Source organism: Saimiri boliviensis, chromosome 12 (assembly GCF_048565385.1).
Source record: "Saimiri boliviensis isolate mSaiBol1 chromosome 12, mSaiBol1.pri, whole genome shotgun sequence".
NCBI classification, from domain to species: domain Eukaryota; kingdom Metazoa; phylum Chordata; class Mammalia; order Primates; family Cebidae; genus Saimiri; species Saimiri boliviensis.
The window spans coordinates 81,178,773-81,194,530 of NC_133460.1; the positions used below are offsets into that span (position 1 = coordinate 81,178,773).

The following is a 15,758-nucleotide window of genomic DNA, read 5'->3' on the forward strand; positions in this document are numbered from 1 at the left end:
TGGCGGTGGCGGCGGTGGTTGGAGCAGTGGCCGCTCCGCCCCTCTCCACCAGGGCTGGACCACACAGCCCTCGCCAGGAGCCCTGGGTAGCCAATCACTCGGGCGCCCGAGGCGAGGCCCCTCCTCTTCCCGGCACCTCCGCAACTTCGGAGGAAGGGGAGCGAGGTGAAGATGCTGAAGCCAAGGGCCGGGGGCCAGCTCTGCGCTCACCCAGCCGAAGGCGCCTGCCCGGGGCGCCACCTCGGCCTCAGACTCCTGAGAACGCTGCTCCTGAAGATCGAGGCGGGGGTTCCCGCCTCGTTTTATTTCCCTAACTCACTTTACAACTCCCCGATGCACACGTGGCCGGAGGCTGCAACAGTGGTTAGAGCTCCGAGCGCTGGACCGAGAGCCCTGTGTGCGCGGTTCGTGTCACCACCAGCTGGCTGTGTGCATTCGGGCAGCTGCTTCTCTTCAGGGATGAGTGAATGTCCCTTTCAGTGCAGGAAAAAAAAAAAAAAAAAAATCGAGGATTGCGATTCTCACAGCTCTCTCCACATCCTCTAGTCCAGCCATGAAGGGCGCTTGCTGCGGCACCCACCTAACCTAACCTAGTGGCTGCTATAGGTAAGGAAGAAAAAGATTTAAGCCCACAGATTTCCCCTCTCGGTGACCCTATCTTTCAGTAAAATAGTCTAAGATGCTTTATACAGTCAAAAAGACACAAATGAACAACTGTACGTGCTCTTTGTGTTAAATTACAGACATGTTTTTATTAAATAAGCCACTCACTGTTAACTTGATGGAATAAAAATGACCAATTTCTGAAGTCTGGTTATTTTTTTGCCAATTAAAAATATATGCCCAAATAATTTAGGAGCCTAATCAAGAGCTATTTGAAATCCATTTCTACTTTGTACCTTAAATGTAAAAATTGTAAGAACTGAGCCATTTTGATTTAGAGATATAAAAAGTATTATTACTGTGAGGCTTTTCAAAGATCTTTTTATGCAAGTAAAATGTTCCTATCAAGTATAACACACAAAAGTGTATGTGTAGAGATACTTTGCATCATGCCCAGTAGAATCCTTTTTCAATTTAAACTGCAAGCAGAAAAATGGACAACTTTCTTTTTGGATTTCCACAGTGTTTCACATACATCATTGACAAAATAGTCAACAGGGAGCACTGGGCTTCACATCAAACTGCATTTCTTGCATTTATGGTCATCTGTCTTCTCATCCGTCAACCAGGATAATGGGTCCTTCACACCAGTAAAGAGCTAAAAGTTAACTACTGGAAGGATGCTACTCATGTTTTGTCCTCGCTGTCAGAAATAAATGCAACACTGACCTGCCTCGTGCTGTTTCATCAAATGGGCACATAACATACAGAATGGAGCTGGATGGGCAAGATCTGGTTAGAAACTGGCAGGTGGGAGGAAGGAACTTGGAGGGGATAAATGCCACCAAATGGCAGGGAAGGCCAAGTGGCCAATGCATAGGCAACAGGAATGGAAGGCGGCTGAATGACATGCATTTCTGCCTGGAATGCCAGGAGTCGTCAAACCCAACGCCACAGCTCTCTGCATTCACCCCCATGAAGGTCACCACATCTCAGTAGACAAGTCCACAGAGTCAACACCTAAAAGGCTGAACAAACTTCTGTGACACTTCCAGGTCTCCAGATGGCACTAGGCAAACCACCAACTGGCTTACTCATTCGTAGGAAATTCCTCTGGAAAATAGACATGAGAGGCCACCTCTTGTGCAAGCAATGAGGTTGGGAACTTTCATGACCTCCAGCCCCCACCTGGTGAGTAGTGGCCCGATCTTCTCACCAACACCCTTTGTCCAAATATTTTGAAGACAGTGGTGTTCTTGAATGAACAAGCCGCAGTTTTATGTTACTAGAGTAGAAGTCCAGTTTAGTTGCTACTTTGACTATCAACCAATAAATGGCAACAAAATATTTGGTTCACTAGAAAGATTAGAAAGGAATGACTGAAAAGCAACACTGTAAGATAAAACTCTAAAATCTAAACTGTAATCTGGGTTCAGATAATTTTTAAAATGTATTCTTCTTTAAAAACTATGAAAAAAAACAGAGGTAGATTCAGAATAACAGGATTTATGAGCTCAAACTGCTCAACTTAGCTCCATTATTACATTCATTACTTTAGGTTGCCGCATCTTTGGGTCTTCTGTGAACCTGAACAAGTGTTTTTCTCCTCTTAGATGTCCATCCCCCACCCAACTCATTCCATCTATACCCCTATGCCCAAAGTAACTGGGTTCTCTTGCCCTTCAAGTCTGAGTTTTATCCACCTGGACCACTTTCTCATTTTGCCTCTCCAGGCCATTATACAACATAATTTGCTCCAGTGCAGGGAGCAGAATTTCCAAAATAGAGGGCACTCTCATCATGCCAGCTCATTCCTTCCTTTACCCTGCTAACCACTGAGAAGATACTGAGTTCTTTGGAGAATATAATTAAAGAGATTACAATTTTTAACAGCTGTTTAAAACCCTTCCTGGCTCTCCAAAATCTTTATCCAAGCTCCGCAGGGTGGCATACCAGGTCTTCCGTCTACCATCAAGCCTTCCTTTCACTTTTGCAGTCTGGGCACCTCCCACATTCTAGTCTGGCATTAAACGTCCTGCTGTCATTCTAACCCAGCCTTGCTGCTTCACACCTCCATCTCTTTGCCTGGGACACCTTGATAACAGCACATCCCACATCCTCATGCCAGCATTGCAGCTACCATACCTGTGACACTTAGCTACCTAGGTCTGCCCTTTCTGGTCTACAATTGTAGCAGACCTCGCTGACCAACCCCAACTTAGAACCACCTTCCATGTCTCTGTAGACTCTCCCTTTTCTTCCTGACCTTAAAGATTAAGTCCTGTAATCCTAGTGGCTTAGACTGGGCCACTAAGAATAACCGTAACACTGGCCAGTCCCACTTATATCAATTTACTCCTGTAGCCATCTCCCACTCTTTTTCCTTTGAAATGGCTGTCAAGCAAAGTAATCATGCAAACTTTGAAAATCACTTTAAATAATCAATTAATTGTCCCATATGTCCCAATTAGGCCTTCTCCCCTCTTTTCTAATGCTATATTTCAGAGTAACAGTTCCACAAAAATAGTTTACACTTGAAATCAGGAAACTAGCTGCATAAAAGTTCCTGCTCTCCTGTTTTCCAACTGGACAAAAATTTTCATTAAAGAAATCAAAAGTAATCCAAATTTTTACCAACTATTTGGCTAACGGGAATTGCCAAGTACAGGTGTTGACTGAGACAGCTAATAAAACCAGGAGAAAAGAACCAAGGACCTAATAAAAGCGTGTTGAGTCCACAGCAAAACAACAACAACAACAAAACAAAACCAAACCAAGGAGATTGGTCAGGATTAAAAAAAACTATAATCAGGAACAGAAAAACAAAACATACAAATAGACATGAAGAAATTAAGCACTGATTTCAATGTGGCACAGTAAAAACCTCTTCCATTTGTACAGAACACTAATTTTCAAAATATGACTTCTACATACATTATCTGCCTCACAGGCTAGAGAGGGTGACACCCCCGTTTTGCAGTTACAATAGTCAAGACAATAGGGCCCTGAATCTTGATTACTTCTGGGCTAAAAATAAGAGCACCTTTAGCTGCCCTGGTTTCTTATCCATAAGACATGGCTATCTACTCTACCAGCTTCACAGGATGCTGGTGAAGGAACATGTGAGACTGCTTTGAAAAATCAGTAAATGCTGCAGCTGGGTGTGGTGGCTCATGCCTGTAATCCCAGCACATTGGGAAGCTGAGGCAGGCAGATCATCTGAGGTCAGGAGTTCGACACCAGCGTGACCAAATGGAGAAACCCATCTCTACTAAAAATACAAAATTAGCCGGCATGGTGGTGGATGCCCATAATCCCAGCTACTCTGGAGACTGAGGCAAGAGAATCTCCTGAACCTGGGAGGCAGAGGTTGTGGTGAGCCAAGATTGCGCCACTGCACTCCAGCCTGGGCAGTAAGAGTAAAACACCATCTTTGCACCACACCCCCCGCCCCGCCCTGCCAAAAAAAAAAAAAAAAAAAAAAAAAAGCTAAATAAATGCAAAGTATCATCCATCAGAGGATGGCAGGCAAAGAGATGGTAAAGTCTGAGTGTAGGAGTCAGGTATGCAAAAAAGTCAAAAGAATGGCAATACAAAAAAAAATCATTTCTTAAGAAAGACCAAGCTTATTCATTGGAACATTCTCTCAACTATAAACTGTACATTAAAAATTTTTTCAAAATATAAATTTAAACCTTAAACTTTAAATACATCATTTCAGGGGTTAGCAGACTATCGCTTGTGGGCTGTTTGTGAAATTATATGGGAACACAGCATTCTCATTAGTTTATGTAGTCTACTAGGGCTGCTTTGGTGCTGCAATGATAGTTTCAACAGACTGTATGGTACTCAAAGCCTGAAGTATTTACTATCTAGAATTGCACAGAAAGTCTGCAGACCCCTGCTTTATTTAATTGTGTAAAGCTATTAGTTCTTCATTTGCATGGCAATAATGGGTTATCCCTTATGCTTGGTTCATGTTTCAGAAAGACAAGAAATAAAGCATCCAAGGGAAGTACATTTAACTTTTTATTACTTTAAAAAAATCCAAATTCAGATAAATTAATACACTAGATTAGAACCTCATTGTTTTTTATACATTATATACTGGACTTCTATTACTAAAAAGCCAGTTGGAATATGGCCTATATCACCCAAAGAGTGTATACAAAATGGAAGTGATCATCAGGCAGTAATTGTTTCCTTGGAACTCTGCACCAACTGTCCATGCTCTGTGGGGATTTATACATTCAAGTTTGACACAGTTGAAAAGCCAACTGGAACTGCTTTTCCAAGAATGTTCTGTTGTCCTTCAAATAGAATTCCATGTTATTTCTTCCTTGCCTTAAGCTTTTATAACTTTCAATTGACCTAAGATGATAAACTGGAGTAAACACACACTATGCTGCAGTTACCAATCAGGAAGCCTAGTTCACCAACTCTTCAAAATAAGCAGACTTTACAAATTTATTTCCATTCCTCACAGTGTAATAAGAACTTAAATTTTGTTTACTTTGTCTTTGTAGATTTCTGTCTACGGCTCCAGTAAGAATGCCAAATCAGATGGCTTTTAGGAAATGCTCATAAGAGAGAACTAGAGTTATTCCTCACACTGAATTTAAGTCAAAATTTCTGCAGTTAGATATGTTAACTTTCTGACATACCCTACTTGTAAGTCTAATTTATTTCTGTACACACTTCCAAATAATCTTAAGTTTTTGCTTCTTTGATGGAAATATAACACCTTGATTGATGGAATACAGCTTAATAACTATAGAATTTTAGTGAAGATATAAAACATTAATGAATACTTGTGTTTTAATACATCACTACTCCTATTTATTACGTGTTCCAATAAACCAATAGAATGAAGCACTAAGACATGGTGACATCTAAACTTAAAACCCAGATAGAACTGCCATACAGATTACAAATGGGTTTCCCCACCGCAGATTTCATATACAAAAGCCCTTCGGTATGTAGCTTTTCCTGAACAAATATACATTAATACACTTTTTGTTTGTCACATTTGTAAAAATTCAAGGTTTTAATAACATTTCTTTGCAAGACATTTGGTATAACGTGATTAATAAACATTAGAAAACAAACACTATATCAAAATGGATATTATTTGTGAATAAACCCCAAATAAAGTGGCTTTTGGAAGAACTGTATTTTGCAGCAACCGACTTTATAAAGAGGTCCACCCACTCTCAATGGAAAACATCCAAGCATACCATTCACTAGGTTCAGATATCACCACAATATAATGAATTCTAAGAGTATAGGGTTTGATTTATGGGCAACCCCAGTACAATCTAGGAGCCCAACATGATATATAATACTACAAGAATGTTTCACCATCCCTCAAGCCATTACATTTCCACCTTATCCTACTCTGGTATTAGGATTTATGTATAAAAATGTCAACTACTAATGTAGTTAAATTTCAGGAGAAGCATGCTTAAAGATACATGGGGAATGTTTAGCCTTAGTTTTTGATAGTATTATTCAAAGTCTCAGTTGAAACAAATTAAGCAAATAATGTTAACAAATGAAACAGATAAAAAGCATTAGTTGGGTATAAAAACCTCACCCTTCAATTAACTTAAATAATGTTATATGTTCTGTTCTACAACTGAGAGCTAGGGAGCTAAACTATTTGTGAATCACATCGTCTTCAAGACATACACACACAAACACTCACCCCTCTATGCAGCCAAAAACGATACAAGTGCTTTTCTAAAAGACTTTTAAAGGTGATTAATATTCGCTGTAATGCTCCTCAAGTATTTGAAAATTAGAAAATTATTTTTCACCACGGATTCCAAAGAACTTCAAATAGAGCTCCATTTAGAAGAAAGAATTGGTGTACCTGAAAGCATTTAACCCACATATTTTCAGTAAGCCCTACATCTTCCCTGCAAGATTCATATGAGAAACAAATTTCCTTTTATTAAGACAAAAGCTTACTGTACAATTTATACTCCCATCAAACAGACTATGTATTGGTATGTTAAAAGCACTTTTTGAATAAAAGTGGTGAGAAGGAAACCAAAAAAGTACTTTATATATAGTTAACATGTTATATATAATATAATCAACTAAATATTAACTTGTAGTTTCTTTTTTCTAACATCTTAAAGAAGGATGAGAAAACGAAAGAACCAATAAATTACATTTAATATACCATTTTGGCTTAAGAAGAGGATTTACCTACAGCTTCTGATCAAATCTGTTTTATCATATCAATCATACTTAAGTGGTAAGAAATCATACTTTTCACCTTTTATAGGACTTACATGCTACAATATAGGATGTGGAGGTCCATCAATATATAGACACATGTTTTGTAATGAAAACATCTTGTGTAACTATTAACTGCATGATTTTAATATTAAGGTTTAAATACAGATGTTTTAAATCTTTCTAAAAATACCAATATACAGTATTGTTTTAGGTGGTCATTTGCATAGCAAACTATTAAACTAGAAACTCAGTGGTTCTAGGAAAACTTCACATTATTAGTAGTTCCAGAAAACTGTATTCAAAATTAAAATCACTTCTCTTACAAAACTGTAACCTTTATTTGTTGATCCAATAGTAAGTTAACCACTTGTACCCCATCCCCACTTTACACGGGACACCAACCTGAACAGATTTTGTGCCACAATTTCATTCAAAGGGTTTGTCATTCACTTAATGACTGTGCTGGATAACCTAGATGTAAGCAAGTCTGGAGATTTTAAAGTGTGGGTCCCCCATATGAGAGTAGCATAGTTCATAGTATATTTTTAAAATGGCATTCACTAATTTTGCCTTTTGAACAGACAGAGATCTTCAAATTGCAAACACATCTATTTCCACAAAACAATTTGGTCAGGAAATTTTATTTGAACATTCTAAAGCAATAATGCTTTAGATGTTACTTAAGTGTCCCAGACAGGATTAACAAAATTAAATGTCTCTAAATTACAAATTTAGCTCCTGTAGGAGTCTTAGGAAATAAAGAGAAGAAAACAACCCCCCTCCCAAAAGAAGTATGACACACACATTTTGAATAAACCCCAATGTCTCATGCAATGGTAGGCAAGATGTAAAAAGCCACCCAAATTCACACATTTCTACACCAGTCACCTTAAGAAAAAAGTACTCTGTAGTCGATCTGTACATCCAAATGCATTTGGGAATCTATACCTACGTTACATTATTTAATGTTATATACACTTATTACCCACCCCCCTTGTTTTTAATAATTTCTTATGTAAAACCTTCATTCAAACCCAAAAAAGATGTAAGACTAACTTGGGGGGAATAAAGATAATCACTTCAGACGTTCAGTTAAAATGTAGTTTATCTAAATCTCAAAATGTTTAATAAAAACAAGTATCTTCTGCATTTAACACTTTGCTTTCTAACTGTACAGTAAATTGCATTGTAGAGAACACACCTCTATCTTCAAACTGTACCTTCTTTGGATGGAATTAAGACGCAACTGGATAGTTTTAAGATAAATAAATGGGAAGTCGGTCCAACTAAGATGACAGCAGATATATTACATGCAGGATTTAATATTTTCTAATTCTCTCTTTTTTTTAAAAAAAGGATGCAGTTGGATTGGGGGGAAAATAAAGTCAAAAAAAGAACCCAGATTCAATATATAAAAATGTCCCACAATAGGTCGATGATGGCAGTAAAAATAAGAGGAAAAAAGTAATCTTTCTGGAACATCATTTTTCAATAACATAGAAACACTAAGTGCCAGGAAGATTCCTATTCATGTAATTTTAGCATCCAAGTTTCCCTCTATTTATTTTATTGGAACAAATGCCTTAAATAAACTATTTGTCCTCTTCACTGAAGAGAGCTGGTCTATCTCATCTTTAATAGCTAGTTTTTGGGAAGATTAGCCATGTACTGTAGTAATGCCTACTGCATAAAATCCAAGCATTTGCTGTGAACAGTTGGAGAAAGCAGTCAGTAAGAACCTAGGATCAATGGAAATAGATGTTACTTTAAACCATCGACGAGAGAGAGACCCACAAAGTACCCAGTGTGTTAAAGCCCAAATCTCTTCTTGCGTTTTTCTGCTTTGTTTTTGCTGCGCAAGTTCCACCCCTATGAAAAGGAAATTAATCCGAAGTTCCAGGTTTTCTTGGGTCTCTAGTCAATTTTCACATTAGTATAGATTTTTCGGACAAAGGCACTTGTTCCCATGTAACCAATCGCTCCTGCAAAGATAAAATAAGATGTTTTGAAACAAATACATACAGAGCAGTATCCATCATTTAAAAACACTAAATACTCTATGCTCTGGAAAGTTATTCTTTTTTAAAGATAATATCTTTATGTTTGTATTCTCCCTGAACTCACTAAACTGTATCATTTGCTTTGCAAATCACCTGATACACCAAGTCTGACCATCACATGCCAAGTCTACTCAAGTAGCAATTATTTCTTGTATAATCAGTAGCTATGGAGTTAAAAAACATCTCTTAAAAAGCAAGAATAATTTGATAATGGCAAAAGGCTGTTAAACAAAAAAAAAGCATGTCTTTGATTTGAGGATATATTATTCTAGGTCATTAAAGTAAAAAGTGATGGAGGATTCTCTTAAGGAAGGACAGAGAACCATGTCCCAACAGCAGTTGAAGCCTAGAGAAGAGGCATTTTCTGACAGCTTCTTTTTTATGTTTAAGTTGTAGAAGCTGTGTAGTTGGTAGGGAGGATGATATATTTGCAAGAATAGACAAGAGAGATAGGTAAGTGGGTCAGAAGTTTTTAGATGTTTTTTAACAATTAGCCTCAATTAAAGCTTAAAACACCAGAAATCAGGGATATTTGTCTGTTTTGTTAAATAAAGCATTTATCTTCTGAGTCTAAAAGGGTGCCTGGCACATGATAAGGTACTCCGTAAAATATTTGTTGAATGAATGAATAAATGAACTGGATGGTTCTTCATTGCAAATATAGGTTGGTGCAAAAGTAACTGCAGTTTTACAATTACTTTTGCACCAACATACTAAGGGGGCTCTTTAAAACAATGCAGTTGGTTATTGAACTGTCAGAGAAAAAAAATCTCTATTGGTCTTAGGAATTTACAATGTAGCCCAATATTACTGAGAGCTTAAAAGAAAACCTTCCATTAATTAATAATTCTAAGTGCGCACACAAATGCCTAACTGGTCACCCTTGAACCAACTTTTATTCAACAAACTGGTGAATGAAAGGCAAGAAACAAGCATCTCTCCTGTTTTTCCTACATATGAACTAAACCCCAAGGCTAACAACTGGCTGATGAAAGGAAGGTTCTCCTTATGAAAGTATTCAAGCTAACAAATATAAAAGGTACAACAGAATTAGAATATTATAACCACTAATGAATTATTTGAGTTTGGTAATAACTATGAATGGCTGCTAACTTCACAAAGAAGTACAACCAGAAATTATGTGCTCCCCTGATAAAAGCTTACAAACCACCTCTTTTTTTTTTTTTTTTTTTTTTTTTTTGAGATGGAGTTTTGCTCTTGTTACCCAGGCTGGGGTGCAATGGCGCGATCTTGGCTCACCACAACCTCTGCCTCCTGGGTTCAGGCAATTCTCCTGCCTCAGCCTCCTGAGTAGCTGGGATTACAGGCACGTACCACCATGCCCAGCTAATGTTTTGTATTTTTAGCAGAGACGGGGTTTCACCATGTTGACCAGGATGGTCTCGATCTCTTGACCTCGTGATCCACCGGCCTCGGCCTCCCAAAGTGCTGGGATTACAGGCTTGAGCCACCGCGCCCGGCACAAACCATCTCTTCAACATTCTTGGACAAGTATTCTTGAGAATGATCAAGCCTACAGATCTAACTACCACTTGGAGAAACTTTAAATGGCACTTCAGCAATATAATCAGCAAAATCCAGAGTGTGGAAAACTCTACAGGAATTTTTAAAGTTTTAAAAATAAATTGCAAGTGAGAGAGAGAACATCTATAGATTAAAGGAGCCTTACGAGACATTTTAGCCAAGCAATGGCATGAACGTCAATTGATCTCAATGCAAACAAACTGTATTTAAAAAGAAGCCATTACATGTGTGGTAAATTTGAACACTAACTGAATTATTTCATCACATTAAGAAATTATCTTTCAGGGTAGAAAATATACTGAATATTTACAGTTGAAATGACACAAGGTCTAAGATTTATGTCAGAATAAAAGGGGGAATACAGAGGAGGGATATAAATAAACAGGCCATGAGTTGATAATTACTGACAATGGGTGTTAGCACACTATATACAGTATTGTCCCTATTTTTGTATGTATCTGCAAGTTTCCCATTCTTAAATATTAAAATACAAAAAAGTAACCAAAATGACAAAGCAAAATTATTTCCATTTATTTTTGCAATGACTAGTCATTTTTTTATAATAGGAAATAATGATATTACACTTTATAGATAATGCATTTTAAGATAGTTATAATACAATTCTTTACAGGATAAGAGAAAAATCATTCAATTTTGTAAAAATAAACTTGAATCCTTACAACATAAAAGATGTATAAAATTTTAATTAGTATCAAATATTTTAATAGTATAATACTAGTCCAATAACCAAATCCAATTCTCCAGATGTACAAAACATTGTTCCCCTTTGAGCAGAAATACACTTAAAATCAAAACAGTATCAACCTAGAGAATCATTTTTCCTAATCTTATGAGTACAAGAATAAACTTACAAAAGTATGACTTTATGAAAAGAGAATAATGAATATGATCTCTAGAAAAGTAAATATCTTAGGAATAACAGAGGTATGTTTTTAAACTTAATTCTTCAAAACAAAAATGCTATGCTCATAATATCCCACCTTAACATAGTCATTTTTCCTACATTAAAAAAAATCAACAAATATTTTTGTTTTAATTACTGACTTCAGCATTTTAGCAACATAAATTGATGGATATGTATAATTTTTGTATTATGATGACAATCTAGTCATTCCAGTGTAAAAAGTTTCTCCCCACCTGCCCCTAAAAAATGAAGCACTGAAGGCATATAAACTCATTAAACAACAGATGCTGGGACATTGCCAGAACAGCAGGGAACTCTAAATGTCCCAAGATTTTCAGGGAGCAAGATGAAATTTCAACAGGAAAAGCAGTCAAAAAACTTAGCTAGATTCATTCCATTTTCTTTGTAAACATCAAGATGTTACCTCTCTGGGCCTTCCTAAGATATATAGAAAAAGTCAAGAAAAATAATTTTAACCCTCTGTGCATAATCGATTCTATACCTCACTGAATGCTGGTGATAACCAAGAAAGAGCTCAGATAAAATAAAGAGGAGTCCAGTGAGCAATACTCTGAAGAAAGGATGGCCAATAATACCAAAGAAACCTTCTAACTGCCCAAGAATAGAGATGTTTCCACACGACACAATCTAGTTTTAAACTTCAGTCCCTCTCATCTTTCCCTCAAAGTTGGTTAACTACTGTCACAGAGAATGGCTATCACATCAGCTATAAATAAAACATGTGACTAAGACATAAAGAATGATCTTTGCTTGTGGAATTAGTTTCACCACTTTACAACCTCATTTGTGTGTGTGCACACATGTGATCACATACATGGTGTATATGAATTGAACAGGCTCTTTTGATGGAGAAACAAAGCAACCTTGGTACCCCAAACGTGTCCTTAAATATCATACCAAGACCTAGCTTTTAATAAGACTATCATATCTTCTTTATTCCACTGCCCACCCTATAGCCAAAGGTGCAATTATCAAATACACACATACATACACAAAAAGCCAAGGGCAAATAACAGGAAAAGGAGGAGGATCTGAATTATCCACTCTCTGGAAATGTTTCTACCATGATTAGTCCCACAGCCTTTTATCATTCCTAGAAAGTAACTAAGGGAGCAGTCTCATTTATCAAGTAAAACACTGAACCTGAAAAAAGGTGAGTTTCCCTTAAGGTACCTCTGCCTGGACTTAGTGTCATCAAGTTGCTCTGAGATGGAAACACAAGGTGTGGAATCCCAAAGAGACTGTGCAGAAACACAGACACAATCCCAAAGCATAAGGAAACCCAAAAATTTTTAGCTTTCATCAATAGTAGCAGCAGCCATCCCTCACCTATCATCTACTAGCCACCTGATGTTTATCCACATTTAATCACTGAATCCTCTTTACAACTCTATGAGATAGGTATTACTTCTATTTTGTAAATGAGGAAAGTTGAGGAAAAAAGGTTAAATAATTTGGCCAGAGTAACACAGCTATTAAGTAGGGAATTTACACCCAGAACACCAGCTCTTTCCATTCCTCACCATGTAACTGGCTATCCTTACTACCTAGTAACAGTCCCAGCATTACACTTGGTGCTTTACATGCATGACACAATTCCTCACTATTCTGAAAGATATGCCCATTTTACAGATAAAAATGAGACTGAGAAAGGTCAATCTGACCTCCATGGCCACAAAAAAAAGCTGAGCATGGAAATTTATTCCAGTGCTTTCAGGCTCTCATACTTAACGCCTTTCCCATTTATCATACTGTTTCCAAAAGTTCTTTATTTTCTAGCTATTTCACACATTCTAGAGACTCGATCATATGGTGAGAACTGTTACCTATTCCTTTTAATAGGCGATTATAATAGATCCATAAACAGTGGTTTTATACCCACTTTACAGAGGCTTAGAGAGCTTGGAGAACTAGATCAATGCAGAAAGTATACATATGGTACAGCCAGAACTGAAGTCCAGTCTGTAGATATCCAAGTATGCAATCATAACAAGTAAACTGTGCTGTCTCCTAGGTATGTCCTGGTTTCTCCAAGAATAGTGTGAGAAGTTTCCAAACTGGAATCATTCAGGCAACAACTTAACATGCCTACATCATGATCTTCCATTGAACCTAGGCTTTAAAAAATGCCAATTCTCAAGCCAGGCACAGTGGCATGTGCCTGTAGTCCCAGCTACTTCAGAAGCTGAAGCAGGATTGCTTGAGCCCAGGAGGTCAAGACTGTACTGCACTATGATCATATCCATGAACAGACAACGCACTCTGGCTTGGGCAACACAAAGAGACCTTGTCTTTAATAAATCAAATGAAAAAGCCAATTCTCAACATGAATGAAAAACTGTGGTATGAAATTCTGTGCTACATAGAATTACTAAAATTTCGATAAAAATAGAAATTAATAAGGGTAACAAATTATGTTGTGGGGAAGAGTCAAAAAGACTGAAATCAGACTCAGGTTTATTTTGGTGTTTCTGATCAAACAACAAATAGAATTTCTTAATTTGCAATTACTGTATTTTTATGATTCAGAAAAACTCAGATTTACTCATGACATTCAAAGAATTTCAGAACTTACCACACATTATCCCCAAGGCTGTGCTAAATACTGCCATATATCCAAAGTAAAATGATGTTTGAAATAAGCCATACATCCTGAAATAAAACAAAATAACTACATGTAGGATGTCATTTTTACTTTCAACATAAGGACTTAAATTTTAATATTTAAAAGACAAATTTAGTTTCCTAAATAAAAAGTGAAAAAATGTCTCCACTTACTTTGTTTTGAAAAAATAGTAGTAAAAGGAATACATGTAAACATAGATTGCAGTTGATGCAGCAGAGAGAAAACTTGTCCATTGCCTGGGTTGGGGGAGAGGAAAGAAGATAACTCTTTTGAATGAATGGCACTGAAACAAAGATTTTAAAGCAAAGAATTTAATAAAACATCCTTTAAAATCCTTTAAAATTTATTTTAAAAACAAATGCATAGACATGGTACTTAAATTTATCAACATGGAGAATGTCTAAGAATTAGAAAACTTGATCTTGAATTTTGTCAGATTTCCTATTACCAGTGACTGTAAATACATTTCATTTTTCAGATCTAAGTCTCCTTGTGTTTAGAATGCAGCAATGCTTCTCTCTCATAAAGCTCTTTTTATATCAAGCACTTTGTAAAAATATTTCTAACATAGCACTCACTTCATTAATACATTAAAAATTTGCTATTTTTTCTCTAAAATATTTATTTTTATAACTGGAAAAAATACCTATGCTATTTTAAGGAACAAAATTTATTCTGTACAGCTCTTTAACTCCACTTGACAGATTTCAAAGGAAATCTTATTTTAAAATATTATGGTTCCCAAATTTCTTCCCACAAATAGGTACTTACCACCTGTAATCTTCTGCATTTAGTAGAAAATATGTGCACACAATAGTCACGCAGACAGTCACAATGCACAGGATAACCAGCACCAGCATCATGAAGCCATAGACATAATAGATCTTATATGCCCAGAAAGACGTGAAGATGAAATACCTAAGTAAATGCAATAAAGACACAGGTTTCCAGTCTTTCTTCTTAAAGCTAACTCTGCTCTTGCTAAGCCTCCCATTTTAGTTCCCATTTTTTTCTCACTTAATGATTTTCTTTCAAGTATCTTCCAACAGTTTCTCTTAACATGTCTCCATCAATTAAATCCACTAGAATTCTCTCAAAAATATTTTCTTGGAAAAACAGATTCTTCAGTAGGGCATTCGCCTCTACACAAACTGAATAAATCAGAAGCTTAAAGAAGTATAATGTAGAAAAGAACAAATGATAGCTAAAAAAATCCGTACTTGTATCCATATTGTTTTGTAGATACAATTCAAGCAATGCAGTTTGTATTTTATTAAACAGAAAATAAAATACTCTACTAAATAGAAAAATAAGTTAGAGCACTAATGTATAAAATTAGAAAAAGCAAGCCTAAAGAAGATTCACACTGTCTTCAAAGAACAGCAAGGGAAAGGGCATTCAGATTTTTCATTAAGAAAAAATTCACTCTAATCCATTTCCAAGTCATCCATTAAATTACAACAGAGCCTTTCAGCCTCTTTCCTCTTTTCTTGTTTGTTTTTGTTTGTTGGATCATTATTTTTATTTTTTATTTTTTTTTATTTTTTGAGATGAAGTTTTGCTCTTGTTGCCCAGGCTGGAGTGCAGTGGCACAATCTTGGCTCGCTGCAACCTTCACCTCCCGGGATCAAGCAATTCTCCTGCCTCAGTCTCCTGAATAGCTGGGATTATAGGCACGCAACACCACGCCCAGCTAATTTTTTTGTATTTTTAGTAAAGTCAGGGTTTC

At 36.6% G+C, this 15,758-nt stretch overlaps 1 protein-coding gene across 1 annotated transcript in view; it reads right to left on the bottom strand.

Annotated features, from left to right (window-relative positions):
* Positions 1-4,619: 4,619 nt before the first annotated feature.
* TM9SF3 (transmembrane 9 superfamily member 3) overlaps positions 4,620-15,758 on the bottom strand; it is a 69,432-nt gene continuing 58,293 nt past the window's right edge. Inside the window, exons 12-15 of the mRNA XM_003922347.4 lie at positions 14,801-14,947; positions 14,182-14,265; positions 13,979-14,055; positions 4,620-8,834 (exon numbers count right to left, since the gene is read on the bottom strand). Of these exons, the coding sequence (XP_003922396.2) occupies positions 8,767-8,834; positions 13,979-14,055; positions 14,182-14,265; positions 14,801-14,947 (376 nt within the window). The 3' untranslated portion in view covers positions 4,620-8,766. The remainder of the gene's footprint in view (positions 8,835-13,978; positions 14,056-14,181; positions 14,266-14,800; positions 14,948-15,758) is intronic.